Source organism: Malus domestica, chromosome 02, assembly GCF_042453785.1.
Source record: "Malus domestica chromosome 02, GDT2T_hap1".
In the NCBI taxonomy this organism is placed as follows: Eukaryota; Viridiplantae; Streptophyta; class Magnoliopsida; order Rosales; family Rosaceae; genus Malus; species Malus domestica.
Genome location: NC_091662.1, coordinates 35947017 through 35967157, shown reverse-complemented (window position 1 = coordinate 35967157; position 20141 = coordinate 35947017). Strand labels below are relative to the sequence as shown.

General features: G+C 39.0%; 4 protein-coding genes and 1 long non-coding RNA gene across 7 annotated transcripts; 4 read left to right on the top strand and 1 right to left on the bottom strand.

Moving 5' to 3' along the window:
• Window positions 1-2080: 2080 nt before the first annotated feature.
• On the top strand, window positions 2081-3946 carry LOC139193966 (uncharacterized). Its single transcript, XM_070817911.1, has 2 exons — window positions 2081-2259; window positions 3325-3946. The coding sequence occupies exons 1-2, from the start codon at window positions 2133-2135 to the stop codon at window positions 3738-3740; spliced, it is 543 nt and encodes a 180-aa protein (XP_070674012.1). The 5' UTR covers window positions 2081-2132; the 3' UTR covers window positions 3741-3946.
• Window positions 3947-5692: 1746 nt separating this feature from the next.
• On the bottom strand, window positions 5693-14605 carry LOC103407510 (pentatricopeptide repeat-containing protein At3g53170-like). 3 transcript variants are annotated; one of them, XR_003770392.2, is made up of 4 exons: window positions 14119-14605; window positions 12442-13537; window positions 11793-11922; window positions 5693-5995 (listed from the first exon to the last, which is right to left on the bottom strand). XR_003770392.2 is itself a non-coding variant. In XM_029096605.2 (3 exons), exons 1-3 carry the CDS (start codon window positions 14443-14445, stop codon window positions 11900-11902), a joined length of 1446 nt encoding a protein of 481 aa, XP_028952438.1. In that variant the 5' UTR covers window positions 14446-14605; the 3' UTR covers window positions 11456-11899. The 3 variants fall into 3 exon arrangements, 1 of the variants encoding a protein (XP_028952438.1); XR_011578559.1 differs by lacking the exon at window positions 5693-5995 and adding an exon at window positions 11196-11227; XM_029096605.2 differs by lacking the exon at window positions 5693-5995 and having other exon boundaries at window positions 11456-11922.
• LOC139192098 (uncharacterized) lies at window positions 6591-7472 on the top strand. The gene has a single exon (XM_070813402.1). The coding sequence runs from the start codon at window positions 6591-6593 to the stop codon at window positions 7470-7472; it is 882 nt and encodes a 293-aa protein (XP_070669503.1).
• A 359-nt stretch (window positions 14606-14964) lies between the features above and the next one.
• LOC139192097 (uncharacterized) lies at window positions 14965-15474 on the top strand. The gene has a single exon (XM_070813397.1). It carries the CDS (start codon window positions 14965-14967, stop codon window positions 15472-15474), a length of 510 nt encoding a protein of 169 aa, XP_070669498.1.
• A 403-nt stretch (window positions 15475-15877) lies between these two features.
• Window positions 15878-16661, top strand: LOC139190636 (uncharacterized). The gene is made up of 2 exons (XR_011574977.1): window positions 15878-16026; window positions 16338-16661. It is a non-coding gene; the product is annotated as an uncharacterized lncRNA (long non-coding RNA).
• Window positions 16662-20141: the final 3480 nt, after the last annotated feature.

Here is a 20141-nt window from a genome sequence, read left to right as displayed (position 1 = left end):
TTGCAAATTAAACCCAATTCTATTAGCAGGTAATAGAAACAAAACAATTGTCAATTTTTTTTAAGATTCATAATATACATGGTAAAAATATGCTCCAATTAACCTATATCATGAGATTTGTAGCATTACTCTATTACACAATGACAAAAATTTGTAGTCCTAGTCTAAGCAAACACAAATCTGGTGAACAGTACTGTTTTTCTTATCCTGCTTCTTAGTCTGAGACTGCACCAAACGCTTCACTAAGTTAGTCCAGCTTAGTCCAGTCTAAGCCAGTCCAGCTTAGTCCCGGCAGCTAGTCCAGTCCGAGACAGTCCGGCGCAACAAACGCACCCTAAGTGTACTGAAAATTATGTAACTAACTATATGATACTAAACTAGTGTACTGAAATGATGGTAACTAAATATATTATATTAAACTAGTGTACGAAAACGTTCGTACCTAAACATATTATACTAACCCAGTGTACGGAAATGTTTGTACCTAAAATATATTATAATGAATTAGTGGTAGATAAGGAAATATGCAAAAACATAAGTGTACTGAAAAATTTCTACGAAAATATTTTCTTCTATAAGATGCTTACCATAATAAGAATTAAAATTTATAATATTCTCATAAAATTTAAATTTATAAAATTTAAAATAAAAAAAAAAAGAGACATTGAATACATATGGTGGCATTAAATAGATTCTAGGGACTAAAATTAATTTTTAATATCAGACATTTATCTAAATTTCATCTTATTTAGGAATTAAAATCTAATTTTCTATAAAATAAATGTACAGTACGACCATGTTGAAAATAATCCAATAAAGTATAAGAAACAACATGAACGATGATATTCGTATGGGATAGGATCAAAGGATAAATATTTTTTCAAATAGTTTTACACTCTTTTTAAGTCTTTTGATTACATGACATCCAATGGTTCTTATTTATTCATTAAATGACATGGATGCTTATATGGATTTTAATTAATATTAAGGATCAAATAAAACTAAAAAAAAAAACATAAAATCTGGAAAATTAAAATTAAAATTAAAAAAAAGAAGACTTTAATTGAAATTGGTTCTCCCATTCTCATTTCGATCAAGACTTGGATTCAAACTTTGAACCCTAATAAAAAAATCATTAACTAAGGTTTTTTTTTTTTTCAGACTTGGATTCAAACTTCATCCTTTATGTATTCGGGCTCTTATCAAATATTTTCTTCGTTCTGTCGGTAATTTTAAAAGAACAAATTGAATGGGAATACACAATATTATAGAGGTGATATTGGTACCACATAACATAAGAAAAAATACATCTTACATCTTTGTGTTTTAAGACGAGAGATTCCATATTCTGTGATTTTTTGAGAAACTCTGTTAGTAGTTCCCAGATGCAGTAATTTTAAAGAACCGAATTAAGGTTTGGAATTAGGTCAAATGAAATAACATGAACAAGGGTAATATATTCAACTTCATGTAATTGCCATACAAGACATGAAGTTGCAAAAGCATATCAGCAAAGGGGGAGAACTGCGAACAACTAGGGTTTCTTTCTTTTTTAATTTTAGTTTTAATTTTTCAAATTTTACGTTTTTTTTTCTTCAGTTTTATTTGATCTTTAATATTAGTTAAAATCCACATAAGCATTCATGTCATTTAATGAATAAATAATAACTATTGGATGTCATATAATCAAAAGGCTTAAAAAGAGTGAAAGTATTTGTCTCTTGATCCTATCCCTATTCGTGTTGAGTATCAATATCATATTAACAACGTTATATTCATGTATTGGTTAAAAACTCTAAACCCAAGCCCTACACTCAAAGCTCTAAGCTATTCCAAAGAACACTCTAAAACTCATAACTCAAAATGATCAACCCCATTTTTGACGGACATTCTAAATTTCAAAACTCAAAACGATGAACCAATTTCGAATTTTGAGATTTAGAATGTCCTCCTTTAAGAAGAAGAGAAAGAAAAAAAACCGTAACCCCGAGCTCTAGCGCGCACCATCTAAATCCTAAAAGAAATACGCTTGATGACGTAATCACCTTACTTTGATTTACTATATAAACCACCTTTCTAGCGCCTTCCCATGCAGAAGCCCCAAATTCTCTCGTCGCTTACAAAACAAAACCATGAACCCCCGATCAAGGGCGATAGCCAAGGCTAAGGCCAGGGCTAAGGCCAAGTCCAAGTCCCTAGCCGGACCAGGATCCGGATCCCGGCAGGAGAAGATTCCAGGCCAACGGACGAAGCTAGGAGGTGAGATCCGGACTCCTCCCTCTTCTCTTGGTGTGCTATGGTTTTAGGGTTTGTGAGGAGGAAGAAGATTTGCATGTTTGTTATGGTCTTAGGGTTTGTGAGGAGAAAGAGATTATCTCTAATTTCGAATTTGCAGCTTAATTAAGATGTATATATGTTTTTAGGGTTACTGTGCTTGAACTTAATTAGGGTACTTGATGATGCCCAATTTTTCGTCTTCATAAAAATTCCCTGGCTATACTGAAAATGTGTATTTTGTTTCCTTTCCATGCCTCATTACATAATGCGAACTGAGCATAACTTTCTATCAAGTATCGTCCCAAATCTGTTTGATTTGGCCCTCCCACAGTTACTCTACTTGTGTAGAATTAATTCTCAACAAATTTCATGCGTAGGGGACTATCTATTATTCTCAGTTAGCTATTTATACATATAATTCCATTGAGGATACCAGCCTTCGAACCCACGACATTGAGGATTTGTGCTTGCACCCTTAAACCACAATGGTAGGAAGAAGGCCGGGAGCTATTTACACACACACACATGCACGAACCCACAACATTGAGGACTTGTGCTTCCACGCTTAACCACAATGGTAGGAAGAAGGCCGGTAGTTATTTACACACACGCACACACACACGAACCCACAACATCGAGGACTTGTGCTTGCACACTTAACCACAATGGTAGAAAGAAGGCCGGTAGCAATTTACACACACACACACGCACACACACGCAGGTGGCAATGGCATGCATATGGCTGGCTTTGTTATCTTCCTAACAAATTAACCCAGAGACAGAGTAGAACGTAATTGAGCATGAAGCACTAGTGGTAGGTATTTGATGATTCAATGAGATATCCTCCTAACAAATGAACCCAAACAGAGTAGAACTTAATTGATCATGAACCAGTAGTTGTAATTATTTGATGATTCAATGAGATCGAGAATACAAAGTAATTAAGGGCCCGACCGGAATTCAGATGGCTTGCTTACTTAGCTTATATATGCACTGTGCAATTTGTATTATTAATTAATGTATCTCCACATTTCCTCAAACACACAGATGGCCCCTCCTCTCAACTCAAAAATGAAAAGGCTGTTGAAGAGAATCTGGCTAAAGTCCAACTTGACGAGGAGAATACTACTACTCCAAAACCAAAACCAGAAGAGAAGAAAATGAGCAGGGCATTCACAGCTGAGAAACCTTTCAGATTCCAATTCAAACACCCTTGCGAAGTTTGCAATGTGTTTGGCCACTGGAGTGATAAATGCCCCTACCTGAAACGTATACCAGACAATGTAACTGAGGTTGGCAAGGGCTACAGAATATTGGATGGCCGGGGGCTGAGGTATGCTGATATGATGTGCTGTCTTCTTTGTGGCAAATTTTGTGACCACGAGGACGAGGACTGCCCGGATTTAAGCAAATTCATTGCAGAAGGCCACCCCCTTCTCAACCGAGTTCCTCGCAGCCCGTAATCTTGCTGATGGCGAGGATGCTGTTGGATTGTCTGGTCTTGGGATTTTCTTCTAGTTTCAGCAGTCTGTAGTCTGTATATATGTCTTTGAGTAAGCTCACCTGCCCCGTCCGTAGTGACTGATGGCTGGCGGATGGATACTGTATTTGGGTTTGGTTTGCTTGTGCTGGTCTTAGAATATTAATACTTGATTGTTCTTATTTCTAAGTGGGAAGCCCTTTGCTTGTGCTGGCCTTGGATGCAAAAGTTATTCAAAACACAGCTAACTTGCACGTTAATGAAACAAAAACAAACTTTTAGATCCCGTTTGACCAATTGATCCAACTGTGTTTTTTGTTTCATTGTTCACCAGAGAAAGCCCCGTCTTGGATGCGTGTTACCAAGGTTTGGGCGGCTGGTAGGGGCCCAACGCCTAGGCGTCTAAGTAGTGCCTAGGTGGCGGCCTTGGCTTTTCTTTTTTAATTTTAATTTATTTATTATATAATATATCCTTGTGTGTATATATGTATGTAAATATCTATTTATACATAACAAAATACATCAACATCATTGTATAGGATACATAAATTGCCAAATAGAATAACGTATGGATTATAAAATATTAGAACATATTGAAACACGAGGAACAAACATATAATGAGTGTTCATTCAAGTTTTTTACAATTTATTGAAAAAAATAAAATACAAAATGAAAGCTATCTATTTTCTGCTTAAGTGAGAGTCGCGACTTAGGCAAATGCCTAGGCAAGGTAGGCGGGAGCCTAGGTAGGTCTAGGCGATCTTTCTTAATTTTTAAACACTTAAGGATTAATCGGGCCGGTGATCAACCGCCTAGCTCCTGGGTGGGCCTAGACGGCCCTAGGCAGGCATTTTAGAACAATGTTGTACCTGGTTGGATTGATGCTTTGCTTTGGTATGCTGTTTGATCTCTTTCTTTTTTTTTTCTTTAAGAAAAAGAAGAGTTTACTATTGTTAAGGGGAGGGGAAGAGTTCGAAACTAGTACAATATTTAGTGGAACGAAGAGTTTCGAACATGGGATGCATGAATAGAAGCCCAATACCCTATCCATTAGGATATTAGACAATGTGCCTCTCTTTTGGCCTGTGCTTGCTTTAGTTTGCTTGTATGGTGTTGGCTTCGGGGTGTTGTTTTTAGTTCACTTGATCTCCAACACAATCCTGAACCACATTATATAAGAAATATTTTCCTTGTAAGCAGCAGCATCAGCGACTTGATCACAGATTCTGTCGATCCATGGATTCCGTTGGATAATAAGCCAAACCAAACATTCACAATTAAACCAAACCAACCACTTGAAAACCTTTCAATGAGATCAAAATTTTGCTCCAATTTTGTGACTAACATGGATCCATAAAAAGTGCAATTTTTCAAGACATGTAAGATGTTCGACTTCACGAGGCAGTTGCTTCAACTCCAAGCATTCATCTCTATGACCACCGCACCCAGTCAGTCGAGAGGAATGGTTTAGAGTTAACTTGCAAGCTCCGTCTCTTTCTAATTTATTCACTTTGACTATTTCATTTGGCAATTCACAATTGGGAAAGCTTTATTAACATCGAAGATCCATTAGTAACACGATTCGATGATCGATGATCTTTTGAAACATGAGGCACAAACATATAATGATTTGATGAAAAAGGAGCAGCCATGGTAGAAGCATATTGTTTAACTGCTTCTTCCCCATTGTGTTTTTAACACAATTTCTCAGCTTTCCAAATTGAAAGGGCAAGTTCGAGTACAAGGTCATGCATCTTGAACGCTTTAACCCTTCCGTGGGCTTCTCTCTTAACAGCTTTTTGTATGCCATTGGCAAGTTAGTTCTGCTTTGTAGCTTTGAGCTATCTTTTTTAGCTCATCCCCTCGGAACGACATGCCACATTCCCATTTTCTATTCACATACAACCACCTAACAACTATGAATTTCAAAACACTGTCCAAAAGAATGTCAACTAAAAATGCAAAACAACTAATCAACGTGTATAAGAAAATATTGTACATTTCTGATGATAATTAAGCCCACAACGATGCCCCAAAGCGAACTCTATCGCATAATCCCTCCACTTCCCCACCCCTATACAGTTTTCATAACCCTTTTGTTTTGTAACATTCGTATTACTCATACAATAGTCATTACACAACTCTTCCACGTTCCTTGTCCTCTTTTCCCACATCACATTAGAGCTTCCAAAAACAGTTTGTACCAAAGCGTTGAGAGTGGTAGGCGAACGAAGAAACTGTCAACTAAAAGCAGCCATGAGTATTGGATGGCTAGTGAAGTTAGGCTAGTCAACTTTCTTTATGTAAATTAGGCAAGTTAGGTAAGTTAGGCAAGTTAGGCAAGTTAGGCAAAGTTAGGTCCTATGTCTTCTTTCTTTCCCTATATATATGTTCATCTTGTAATGAGAAATAATCATCTAATATCAAGAAATTAACTCTATTTTGGCATGGTATCAGAGCCATTCTGATCCAAACAGAGTTTCTATTCTTATTCACTTACTGGCACTACTGCCATCTACCCAATAAGACCTGCTATTCTGCAGGTCTTCTACTTTCATACCAACCCAATCTTACTCTTTTTTCATTTGGCCATATCTACCAACATTATTACCCATATCCAGCTTGTTAACCATACATATTCCGCTGCATCTTTTCCCATATTCTTCCCATTTGCAGTATCTCTGCAAAACCCAGAAATCTTTCCACAAAAAAATATACTACCCAATACCCCATAAGCCATACCCGTTGGAAAAATATACTACCCAATACCCCATAAACCATACCCGTTGGAATCACCCAACAAATTTACCCATAACCTCTGAGGCAGTAATAATGGGTGACTCCAAGACCACTGTTTCAGCTACTGTTACTCAAAGTGATATGTCTCTACATATCACCCCAGACAAGTTGGATGGGTCCAACTATTCCTCATGGTCCCAAAGTGTCCTCATCTACATCACTGGCAGAGGTAAATGGTCTTATGTCAGTGGAACAAAAATGGCACCAGCAGAAGCTGATGCATTGTATGCTATATGGGAGGAAGAGAATGTCATGGTTCAATCTTGGTTACTCAACTCCATGACCAGAGATGTACGGGCCATTTTTCTCCGACTCTCTACTGCAAAAGATGTTTGGGATGCTGTTACCCAAACTTACTCAATTGAAAAAGATGCATCAAAGTTATACGAACTTCGCCGTCAAGCACTGGCGACTCGCCAGAATGGAGAACCTTTATCTGCATATTATGGTAAACTTCAGCAAATATGGCAAGAAATTGATTTCTTGCGTCCTGGAAAATTGAAGTGCGCTAATGATATTGCTACCCGAGAGACAGAAATTTCGGAAGAAAGATTGTATGATTTTCTGGCTGGTCTTGACCCTCATTTAGATCATGTTCGCAGTCAAGTTTTGACTCAAACAACTCTGCCTTCTGTTCGTGCTGCTTATGCTCTTGTGAATGCTGAAGCAAGTAGGCAAACCATTATGTTGGTTGGCCCACAAGTGGAGGGATCCGCCATAGTAGCTGATCTGTCTCGATTTCCCCGTGGAGTCTCCAATTCTCGATTAGGTGGATCCAAAACTACTGATACAAGGAAGTGTACTTATTGTGACAAGGATAAGCATACTAGAGACACTTGTTTCAAGCTGCATGGATATCCTGATTGGTGGGTTCAAAAGAAGGAAAATCAAAAGAAAGTCATTGGTGGATCATAAGCACACCTGACACCAACGCCTTCCATACCTCGGGTGGATCAATCTGCTCACTTAGTTTCTCCAACTACTGCTTCTACTTCCTTAGTCGATGCAGGTAACTTTGGTTTTGCCTTGAACACTACAATTGTTCCTCCCAATAAACCTTGGATCATTGATTCAGGGGCTTCTGACCACATGACCAATAACTCTACATGGTTTGTTTCTCACACTACTCCACCTTTAAATACCGTTAAAGTTGCTAATGGTATTTCTACTCCAGTGCTTGGAGCAGGCTCCATCTCATTAACACCAGGCTTATCTCTCTCATCTGTTTTACATGTTCCTAAACTTTCTCACAATTTGTTTTCCATTGGTAAACTTACAAATCAACTAAACTGTCTTGCCATCTTTTCTCCTACCCACTGTTGGTTTCAGGATATTCGAACGAAAGCATTGATTGGTCATGGTAGAGAGAGGGGAGGTCTATACTACTTGGACTTACCACCAGATTGTGAGAAGACAAGTTACAGTTGTCAAGTGGAGGCCAAACAATTTGAAGCTTCTGAAAAAATTTGGTTATGGCACAAAAGATTGGGACACCCTTCCTTTCAGTACCTGCAATATCTATTCCCTTCTTTATTTTCTAAAGTCAAGGTTTCTGATTTCCATTGTGAAACTTGCATTCTTTCTAAAAATCATCGTGTCTCATTTCCTTTAAGTTCCCATAAAAGTAATGTTCATTTCTCTCTTATTCATTCTGATGTTTGGGGACCATTTCATATTCCTACTTATACTGGTGCTAAATACTTTGTTTCTTTCATTGATGACTGCACTCGAGTTTCTTGGGTATACTTACTAAAAAACAAGAGTGAGGTTATGTCTATTTTCCCAATCTTTCATCAAATGATTCAAACCCAATTTCATGCTAAAATTCAAGTCGTTCGATCTGATAATGGGAAAGAATATTTGAATTATGGACTTGGAACATTTTTTCAACAACACGGTATCATTCATCAAACATCTTGTCCACATACTCCTCAACAGAACGGTATAGCAGAACGTAAAAATCGTCATCTCTTGGATGTGGCTCGCTCTTTATGTTCTGCTATGCACGTTCCTAAACGTTTTTGGGGCGATGTCATTCACACAGCTGTTTTTCTTATCAATCGCATGCCATCACATGTTCTCCAATTTCAAACACCTATCCAAACCCTTTCCCAATATCATTCTCTTCCTTCACTCCTTCATATTCCTCCAAAAGTGTTTGGTTGTGTCTGCTACGTTCACGTCCCCATGCAAAATCGGGATAAGTTGGATCCTAGAGCCATCAAATGTGTGTTTATTGGCTATTCTGCTACTTAGAAAGGGTATCGATGTTACTATCCTCCAACTGGGAAATTTTTTGTCTCTATGGATGTTACCTTTCGGGAACACGAGGCATTTTTTTCAAAAGAAGATTTGGCCACTTCTCTTCAGGGGGAGATATGGAGTAAGGAGGAAGAGAAGTTGCCGCTTGACATTGGTGATGAACACTTGTCTGATGTCGGTGATGGTGCAAATTTGCCTAATGATGAGGCACAAGGTGAAAAAATATTGAAGGTGTATGAGAGGACAAGAAAAAAGGGAGATAAAGAAAAAAGGGATGATGAGATAGACCACCCTCCCCACATAGACCAACTCTCTGACCAATCAGCTGCTACTCGTACGAATTATCCTGAGGTAACCACTCATTCTCCCTCTCTTCAGCCTACTATATTTGATGAGTCCAATCATGAGATTTCATTAAGTGATGATCCAAATGATTCAAATGAACCACATCGTGAGTCTCAGGGTTCTCGTTATCCTATTCGAGAAAATCGAGGGATACCCCATGTTCGTCATGGTCAGTCTTCTACAAAGGGTATTCAATATCCTATATCTAATTTTGTTTCATCTCATCGCTTGTCAGACTCTTATATATCTTTTGCAAACCAATTGTCATCAGTCTCAGTTCCTAATAAGTTACAGGATGCTCTTAAAGATCCAAAATGGAAAAAGGCTATGATTGAAGAGATGGAAGCGCTTCGAAAAAACTCCACTTGGGAACTGGTTGCACTTCCTGAAGGCAAGAAACCTGTTGGGTGTAGATGGGTGTTCACAGTGAAGCATAAAGCTGATGGTTCAGTGGAGAGGTACAAGGCTAGACTGGTAGCCAAAGGTTATACTCAAACCTATGGCATTGATTATCAGGAGACATTTGCTCCGGTAGCAAAGATCAACACTATCAGGGTTCTTATGTCATTGGCAGCAAATCTAGGGTGGCCTCTACGACAGTTTGATGTAAAAAATGCATTTTTACATGGAGACTTGGATGAAGAGGTATACATGGATCTTCCTCCAGGATTCACTACCACTTGCGATATTGGCAAAGTATGCAGGTTAAGAAAGTCCTTGTATGGATTGAAACAATCACCAAGGGCATGGTTTGGCAGGTTCGCTCAATCAATGAGAAGTTATGGGTTCAAGCAAACTCAAGCTGACCATACCTTATTTCTTAAGCATGATAGAGGTAAACTTACAGCCTTAATTGTTTATGTGGATGATATGGTGGTTACAGGTAATGATGTCGAGGAAATTCAAAAACTTCAAAAGTATCTAGCCAAGGAATTTGAAATGAAGGACTTGGGTACTCTGAAATATTTCTTGGGTATTGAAGTTGCAAGATCAAAGCATGGCATTTTTCTTTCTCAAAAGAAATATGTTATAGACTTATTAACTGAGACTGGGATGTTAGCTTGTAAACCTGCAGACACACCAATTGAGCAAAACCATAGATTGGGAGACTATCATGATCAAGTTCCGGCTAACAAGGAAAGGTACCAAAGATTAGTTGGGAGGTTGATTTATTTGTCTCATACACGATCTGACATAGCCTATGCTGTAAGTGTAGTGAGTCAATTTATGCACAGGCCAAGTGAAGCCCACATGGATGCTGTACAACGCATTCTCAGGTATTTGAAGTCTGCCCCTGGAAAAGGCTTGATGTTTTCCAATCATGGACATCAAGAAGTTGAAGGGTACACTGATGCAGATTGGGCTGGGTCAGTAACTGATCGCAGATCGACTTCTGGATACTTTACATTTGTTGGAGGAAATCTAGTTACTTGGCGCAGTAAGAAGCAACATGTAGTGGCTAGATCCAGTGCCGAAGCTGAATTTAGAGGTATGGCACATGGTGTGCAAGAATTGTTATGGCTCAGGACTTTGTTGAGAGAATTAGGTTTTAATTCTGCAAAGCCATCAAAACTTTATTGTGATAACAAAGCTGCCATTAGCATTGCTCATAATCCAGTTCAACATGATCGTACTAAACATGTTGAAGTGGATAGGCACTTTATCAAGGAAAGGTTGGTTGATGGTACCATTAACTTGCCTTATGTGAAGAGTGATGACCAGATAGCAGATATTTTAACAAAGGCAGTGTCAAGTAGGATTTTCCATCTTTCACTCAGCAAGTTGGGCATTCGAGATATTTACGCACCAACTTGAGGGGGAGTGTCAACTAAAAGCAGCCATGAGTATTAGATGGCTAGTGAAGTTAGGCTAGTCAACTTTCTTTATGTAAATTAGGCAAGTTAGGTAAGTTAGGCAAGTTAGGCAAGTTAGGCAAAGTTAGGTCCTATGTCTTCTTTCTTTCCCTATATATATGTTCATCTTGTAATGAGAAATAATCATCTAATATCAAGAAATTAACTCTATTTTGGCAGAAACCAAAGTCTATACTCTCACCTCCCATTCTGCACACAATGCACCAATATAGAGATAGACTTTCATTAATCTTTCCTTCTTCAGCAATGTTACAAGTATTAACTCTACCATGAGCCAAAATCTATCCAAAAATCTGTGCCTCATATGGTTCTTTTGCTTTCCAAATCATCCGAAGAGGATAAAAAAGGGGAGGAGTTGATTCATTAATTAATTTGGTGAAGAATGACTCGCACAAAATACATGGGATGACTCAAATCTTCCAATAAGTTCTATTCGATATAGTCAATCAATAGTAAAGACACATTTTCATGTAAATGATGTAAAGAAGAAAGCACCATAACCTCCAAATCTTTCTAAAACCTAATCTTTACCCCCAATCCCTACCGCTAAACAAAGATAGGATTGAAAGGATTATCATGTGATATGCCTTCCCAAGGACATTGACTCAAGCCCTTAACCACAATATCACCCATTAACATTTATTTAACATTTTCTTTCAATGCGAATATTCAGCAGTGATTACCAATAAAGTAGATGCAACATGAATGTGAATTTACAAATATTAAGATTGAGCAGGAGTATATGTTACGTCACCTGCTACGTAGGTGGACACAGGCTATCATTACTTTGTCTGAGTTTTGACCATCCTCCAAGTTCAAATTGTTTATATTTGAAGATAGCTCTTCATTAAGATGAGCGTACTAGCATCCAATCAACCTTGTGCCTACAAAACACAATGGTTTATGAAGTGCATTTTGTAATTAATATAGGAAATTATTTCATTAAACTAAGCTATAGTAAAACGATAAAAGCAGAGATAAATTTAGTCCTTTCAGAAGAAAACTAGTGAGCACAGTGGTCACGTCTCTGGGCATCAGACGAAGATCTGGAATAGTATCCCACATTAGTTGAGGTTAGGGGGTTTTTATGGGATGAAAGAGAGTTGCTCATTGTCAAGCACATGGATAAATTAAAGTCAGGTTGCTAAGTTTTAATTAAACCTAAGTATATAAAATCCCCAAGAAACCCAACAAATGAGTCGAGGTTGAGTCAACACCACTCAAATTTCAACGGAAAACCCTTCAAACTCCCTCACCTCTCTAGATAGATTTCTTTATTATTTTAACATGTAACTCATGTGATGATTGACTAGAAACAGAGTAACTTCATACGTAGCTCAACACAAAATTAGAAAGGCAAAGCAGAAAAAAGTCATAGAGAAGGGGAAGTGATTTTAATGTACCTGAATTTTCCTTGGTGGTAATCATCCTATTTTTCAAGTCTTGAGCAGCCTCATTCATGCCTCGTTCATTGTAGGCTTGGATCATGGTAGCAAATGTGATATGATCAGGCACACATTTTTTCTCTTTCATTGCTAAAAACAGTTCGCTTACCTTTCTTAGGTCACCAGTGCGACAATAAGCACTAATAATACAGTTGAAAAAAGGTGTATCTAACATGACATCCGAATTCTCTACTTGCCTCAAAATGGAATCAACTTTACTTATACTCCCAGCTTTGCTATACGCACTAACAAGAGAACAATAGGTGATAGAGTTGGGCTTCATTCCTTGATGCTTCATTCTTCGGAAGTATTCGTCCATCTTCTCAATATTTCCAGCTTTACCGAATACCTCAATTACAATATTATAAGTAACAATAGTTGGGGTGAAAAACCTTTTCTTCATAAATTCCATAACAGATCTCATCTTTTCGTACATTCTTGCCTTCCCGTATGATTTAATCAGGATATTGAATGTCTTAGGGTCTGGCCTTATTCCCATCAGCTGAAATTCATCATACCACTTCTCCATCCTCTCTATCTGCCCACAATTCCCATAAGCACTGAGAAAAGAATTGAAAGTGAAAACATCAGGAAGGCAGCTGCCACTTTCAATCATATTTGTCAACGTTTCCTCCATCAGTTCAAACATTTCAGCCTTACCATATCCATCAATTAGGGTATTGTATATGACTGTGTTGCATCCAATCCCCAGGTACGACATCTCAGCAAGAACGCGTTCAATCAGGTCAGGACGATTGAACTTGGTGCAGGAATTAATAAGAATAGAATATGTATATACGTCTGGTTTGCAGTCAGAAACTGACTTCATATCATCAACGGTAGAGAATGCCTTGTCAAGGAGGCCACTTTTGCCATAAACACTAACAAGAGCTGTGTAGACATCAACAGTAGGTTTGAGCCCATCACTCAACATGAGCTCAAAAAGCAAGCTGGCCTGCTCAGGTTGCCTGCACTTGCCAAGCATCATCAGCAGCTTGGTGTACGTTTGGCATCTCGGCTCATACCAGTGCTGCTTACGAAGTAGACCAAAAATCTAAAGAAATGAACCGTTGGTTTTGGATTAAAAACAACTCAAAAGTTGAACAAAAGGGAGAAACGAAGACTCAAAGTAATCCAGTGTATTTAAGATTGCAAACCAAGATGCTATAACTAGAACTGAAAATTCTTGTGAAGAAGTATTTAGTTTTAGACGTCCAGAGGAGTTTAGAATTGAACCGTTTGCTCATATAACTAATGAAAATGAGCAAAATTGCAGCTATAAGCTTACTTCTCATCAAGTTTCACTTATTTACTAACAGAATTGAGAAAACAGAACATCTAACAGACCCAGAAGCCTCAATTGACAAAACAATAAATTCCCACAAAACCAAAGATCACTACTTTCTTCTGAGGCAACAAGTAATCCTATCCCCACTCAACTAAAGCTGTCAGCTTTTCATTTTATAATTAAAGTTCAATAGTTTCAAACTTACAATATCATTATTTTTAGAACAAAACAAACAACCCAAAATCCAAAATTCTCAGGAAAAAAAAAAAAAAAACAAAACAAAACCCATTTCCGAAATTCTCAGAAACCAAAAAAAATAAAAAACAGGAGAGAAAGTTCCAACAGACCTTGAGAGCAGTTTCCCAGAGATTGGCTGCAATAGCCTCGTCCAGAGCCTCCAAAACGGCCTTGGGCCAAAGGTTGTTGTACTTCTTGGAGTTGGCTTTCCTCTCAATGTTTCTCACGGCGGCGTCCGTTCGGAGGAGTTGAGACAGATTCTTCTGCTCCTTCGTCAGAGACGGGTCGGAGCTCCGTTTCGATAAACGGAGGCAGCGGATTGTTGGGTTTGGTTTGTGGGTGTGTTCAGAGTAGAACGTCGTCCAATATGTGGCGCCGGTTAAGGAGGTTGAGGTCGAGACGCGCAGGTTAGTGGGATAAAGGAGTTGACGCTCCATTGCGCGGGGGCCAGTGATTGTCTCTTGACTGTGACGCGGGTAATGGGAGTGACGCTGGGTGGTCGGGGTTTTAAAGAAGAAGATCAGAAGTATCAGAGTGTCCCAGGATAGGATGCGCTGGCAGGCCTGGTTACAGGGAGAATTTCGAAGTAACTGGTATTTAATCTAAATATTTCATGTGTCATAAAATAATTAGATGGGCACATAAGTGTGGATAATTTTTTTAATTGTTAAAATGCATGAAATAAACATGTTGGAACAATGGTATTGGATGACTAGTGAAGTTAGGCTAGTCAACTTTCTTTGTGTAAGTTAGGCAGGTTAGGCAAGTTAGGCAAGTGTTAGGCAAGTTAAGCAAGTTAGGCTTATGTCCTCTTTCTTTCCCTATATATAAGTTTCATCTTGTAATTGTTAGAATCAATCAATACACATTGAAAATCAATATGGTATCCGAGCTGTGATCTGGGAAAACCACAAAACACAAGCTCTAAGGCAGTCACGAGGTCAACCATTCCAGGCATGGCTTCTCATTCAAAATGGGAAAATCCCAACCACCCACTCTATCTCCACCACTCGAACCAACCTGGTGCAATCCTCGTACCACAACCATTGGTGGAAGACAACTACAGCACATGGGTTCAATCCATGAGTATGGCATTAACGGTCAAGAACAAACTTGGTTTTGTTGATGGGACAATCAACAAACCAAGTGAGGACAATTCTGAGGAGCTGCAACAATGGAATCGCTGCAACAACTTGGTCAAGACATGGCTACTAGGCTCCATGTCAAAGGAGATTTCAGGGAATGTCATCAACTACAAGGATGCTCGACAAATGCGGACCGATCTGCAGGAGAGGTTCTCACATGTGAATATAGTTCAGCTGTTCCATGTTGAGAACGAGATCCATGATTGTGTCCAAAGCAATATGAGTGTAAGTTCTTACTTCACTAAACTTAAAAGTTTACGGATGAACGTGATACTTTGTGTTCCATTCCAGCATGCAGTTGTGGAACAAAGAATGAGATGAACTCATATGTTGAAACTCAAAAAACCATGAAGTTCCTTATGGGATTGAACGAATCGTATGCTACGGTTCGAAGCAATACCCTTCTTCTCGAACCACTGCCTACGGTGAACAAGGCATATGCGTTGGTCCTTCGACATGAATGCCAGGCAGAGGTTTCCAATGGGAAGAGTACACAACCAGAGGCTGTTGTCTTTGCAGTGAAGAATTTGTCGCAAGAACCTACATCGGAAGACAAAGAGATGCGACGTGGAAAGTGCAATAGAACCAATCACATCACCAAAAATTGTCGTGCATATCTCAAGTGCACTTTTTGTGGATGGAAAGGTCACACCTTCGATTTCTGTCGAAAACGGAAAGCAGCCACAGAAACGGAAAGCAGTCGTCGTTTTTCTTCAAAAGGGAATCAAGTTTCACAAAGTAACAAGCAAGAGATGTTGCCCAATTTCCCGTTCTCTCAGGAGGATTGCAAGCAAATCCTTCAAATGTTGAACAAGAACAAATCATCATTTGCCAATCAAGTCGGTAATCCTTCTAGTCATGAAGAACTTTCAGGTAAAGCCTTATCTTTTTCCTGTAAAGGAACCGAAAGTATTTGGATCCTGGACAGTGGTGCCACGGATCACATAGTTTGCAGCCCTAGTCTCTTTACACACTCACGAGCTGTTGAAAATCATATAGTTGAACTGCCAAATGGTTCCGTTGCCAAAGTCACTCACATTGGACAAGTTGTTTTCTCTCATAATCTTATCCTTGACAATGTCCTATGTGTGCCGTTCTTTAAATTAAATTTAATATCCATCAGTAAACTAGCCTATGATTCCTTATATGTCACAATTTTCTTCACCCAATTTTGTGTCATTCAGGACCTTCGCTCGGGGAAGATGATTGGGATGGGAACTGAAAGGGAGGGACTCTACTACCTCGACTCATCAATGAAAGGAACATGCAACAATATTCAAACCATCGCACCAAAGCTTTGGCACCAACGCCTAGGACACCCATCTCATAAAGCCACTTCGTTATTACCTTTCTTTAACAATAAAGCTTGTGATTTGGAAAAATGTTCAATTTGCCCATTGGCCAAACAAACACGATCACCCTTTCCTTTGAGCTCTATTTCTACCAAATCATGTTTTGAATTATTGCATATTGATATTTGGGATGGTTATCAAGTTGCTTCTATTTCAGGTGCCAAGTATTTCCTTACCATCGTAGATGACTACACTAGAAGCACTTGGGTTCATTTGATGAAACATAAATCTGACACAAAAGACATTTTAGTCAAATTCATTCAAATGATTGAGACTCAATTCAATACCAGAGTTCAAATCATACGAAGTGACAATGGCCCTGAGTTTAAACTTGAGCAATTTTATGCTCTCAAAGGCATCATACATCAATCTAGTTGCGTCAACACACCATAACAAAATGGTGTTGCCGAACGTAAACACCGGCACTTGCTCAATGTTGCTCGGGCTTTGCTCTTTCAAGCTTGTCTGCCAAAACATTTTTGGGGAGATGCAATCCTAACCTCAGCCTACCTCATCAATAGAACACCCACTCCACTTCTCCAAGGTAAAACACCCTACGAAAAACTGTTTCACAAAGCACCTAACTATTCTCATTTGAAGGTTTTCGGTAGCTTGTGTTTTGCTTCTACACATGCCCAAAGGCCCTCTAAATTCGACCCTCGTGCAATCCAATGCATTTTTCTTGGGTATCCTTATGGTCAAAAGGGTTATAAATTGTTTGATATAAAACACAATAAGACTTTTGTTTCTAGGGATGTCGTATTTTTTGAAGATCATTTTCCATTCCAACATTGTAACACTTCTGTTGCCCCGTCTCCATCAAACACTACACCTGTCCCGTTTGACTCGACCTCTCCCATTGAGTCGCATTCAAGCCTTGCACCAGCAGACATAAACACCACATCTCCCACACTTGCCGACATCACACCACCCTCATCTCCTTTACCCTCTACAACTCCACCACCAGATACCTTATCAACACCTTCACCTACCCTACACTCTTCCCCACCTCCAACCACTCCATCACCAGATCCACCCCCTCCACTCCGTCGTAGCACTCGACCAACCAAAACTTCCACATTTTTGCAGGACTTTCATGTTAAGGTGGCCCTCCCATCCCGTGTTGCACCCACATCTTCCACAAGCATGGTTCAGTCCTCAGGTACATCTCACTCCCTATCTCGTTATTTATCCTATGACCATGTATCCCCCCCTCACAAAACCTTTCTCACCACCCTCACCATTATCAAAGAACCCACCAGTTTTTCGCAGGCTGTTCAGGATCCCAAATGGCGTGACGCCATGTAAAAAGAGATTGCTGCCCTCCATGACAATCGCACTTGGACTCTTGTGCCCTTACCACCTCACAAACATCCCATATGCTGCAAATGGATCTATAAGGTGAAGCTTAAACCTGACGGCAGTGTTGAACGCTACAAAGCCCGTCTCGTTGCTAAATGCTATAGTCAAATTGAAGGGCTTGATTATCGGGAAACATTTGCTCCAGTTGCCAAGCTCACCACCGTCCGTGTCCTCCTCAGTATTGCCTCCATCCGTGGTTGGCATCTTCACCAACTTGATGTAAACAACGCATTTTTGCATGGTGACTTATACGAGGAGGTTTATATGTCCCTATCTCCTGGGTTAGGACGAAAGAGGGAGACACGAGTATGCAAATTACACAAATCCATTTATGGTTTAAAACAGGCCTCAAGACAGTGGTTTATCAAGCTGTCTAGTGCTCTCAAGACTGCTGGTTTTCATCAATCATGGTCAGATTACTCATTGTTCGTCCGAAATCGTCAAGGCAGTTTCATGGCATTACTTGTGTATGTTGATGACGTTATACTTGCAGGTAACAATTTGAGAGAAATTGAAGAGACTAAACTCTTCATTTCCCAACATTTTAAGCTAAAGGATTTGGGAAAAATCAAATATTTTTTTGGGTTAGAAGTTGCAAGATCTAAACCAGGGATTGCCTTGTGCCAACGCAAATATGCGTTGGAGATACTAGAAGATGCTGGGTTCCTTGGTGCGAAGCCCTCACGATTGCCGATGGAACCAAACTTGTCCTTTACACAAACTGAAGGGACACTCCTACATGATCCTTCTTCATATAGGAGACTCGTAGGGAGGCTAATTTACTTAACCATCACGAGGCCTGACCTGACTTACGTGGTTAATATGTTAAGCCAATTCATGGACAAGCCGCGACAACCACACCTTGATGCAGTGCATAAGGTTCTCAGATACATCAAACAATCTCCTGGCCAGGGAATTCTTTTGCCTTCTACAGGTTCACTACAGTTACAAGCTTTTTGTGATGCTGATTGGGCTCGGTGTAAAGACACTAGAAGGTCAATAACCGGTTATTGTATCTTCCTTGGGCAAGCACCGATATCTTGGAAAACGAAGAAGCAAAGCACAATATCTCGTTCTAGTGCAGAGGCAGAATATCGTTCTATGGCTATCACCTGTTGTGAAGTTATATGGCTAAGAAACCTTTTGAAGGACTTACGAGTGAATCATGCACAACCAGTCACATTGTTTTGTGATAATCAAGCTGCCATGCACATTGCTTCGAACCCAGTGTTTCATGAACGAACGAAGCATATAGAGATCGACTGTCACTTAGTACGTGAGAAGATTCAGATGGGAATGGTGCAAACAGCTTACATACGAACCTCGAATCAACCTGCAGATTTGTTCACCAAACCACTAAGCTCGGCGCAATTTGAGGTCTTACTTAGCAAGTTGGGTGTCATTGACATCCACACTCCAACTTGAGGGGGAGTGTTAAAATGCATGAAATAAACATGTTGGAACAATGGTATTGGATGACTAGTGAAGTTAGGCTAGTCAACTTTCTTTGTGTAAGTTAGGCAAGTGTTAGGCAAGTTAGGCAAGTTAGGCTTATGTCCTCTTTCTTTCCCTATATATAAGTTTCATCTTGTAATTGTTAGAATCAATCAATACACATTGAAAATCAATATTAATCGTATTTTTATATGTGAAGTATCGCTTGAGTACTTAATACTTGAACTAAATCTCTCCAATATAGTACAATAGACATCCACGGCAAGATAATCTAAAACTCAACTTGAATATCAAGAACAAAATTGCATCTTATAAAAGATACACTGCCCGAAAAGTATCACGAAAAAAAAAAACAAGTGACCATTAATAAAAACCCTTTCCAAAAAAAATATGCAAGATAATATTTCAAGTAAGCTTAATAGCATCACACATGATACAAACGAAAGACAATGCACGAATTAACTTACTTTCAGCATCATACAATAATAATTAAGTTTTATCTCATTAAGTGAGACCGACTGTATGAATCATACACACCACTGTGCCCTATTTGCACGCTTCAGTTAGCTTCAAGTACTTTATATATTTTTTAAAGGGAACTTTAATGAAAAGCTTTCAGTACTGTTCACTTTAACGAAAAATCACATTTTTACACTAAAAAGTCAATCATGATATTATTCACTTTACTCTTTATTTTGTCTTTATCGTTAAAACTCAAAGTTTTCAAACATTTTTCATTAATGTTCATTATTTTTTAAGTCTCATCCAAGTCTTCCTAAATCTTTTTCTCTCTTTTGAGTTGATCTTCTTGATCGTTTT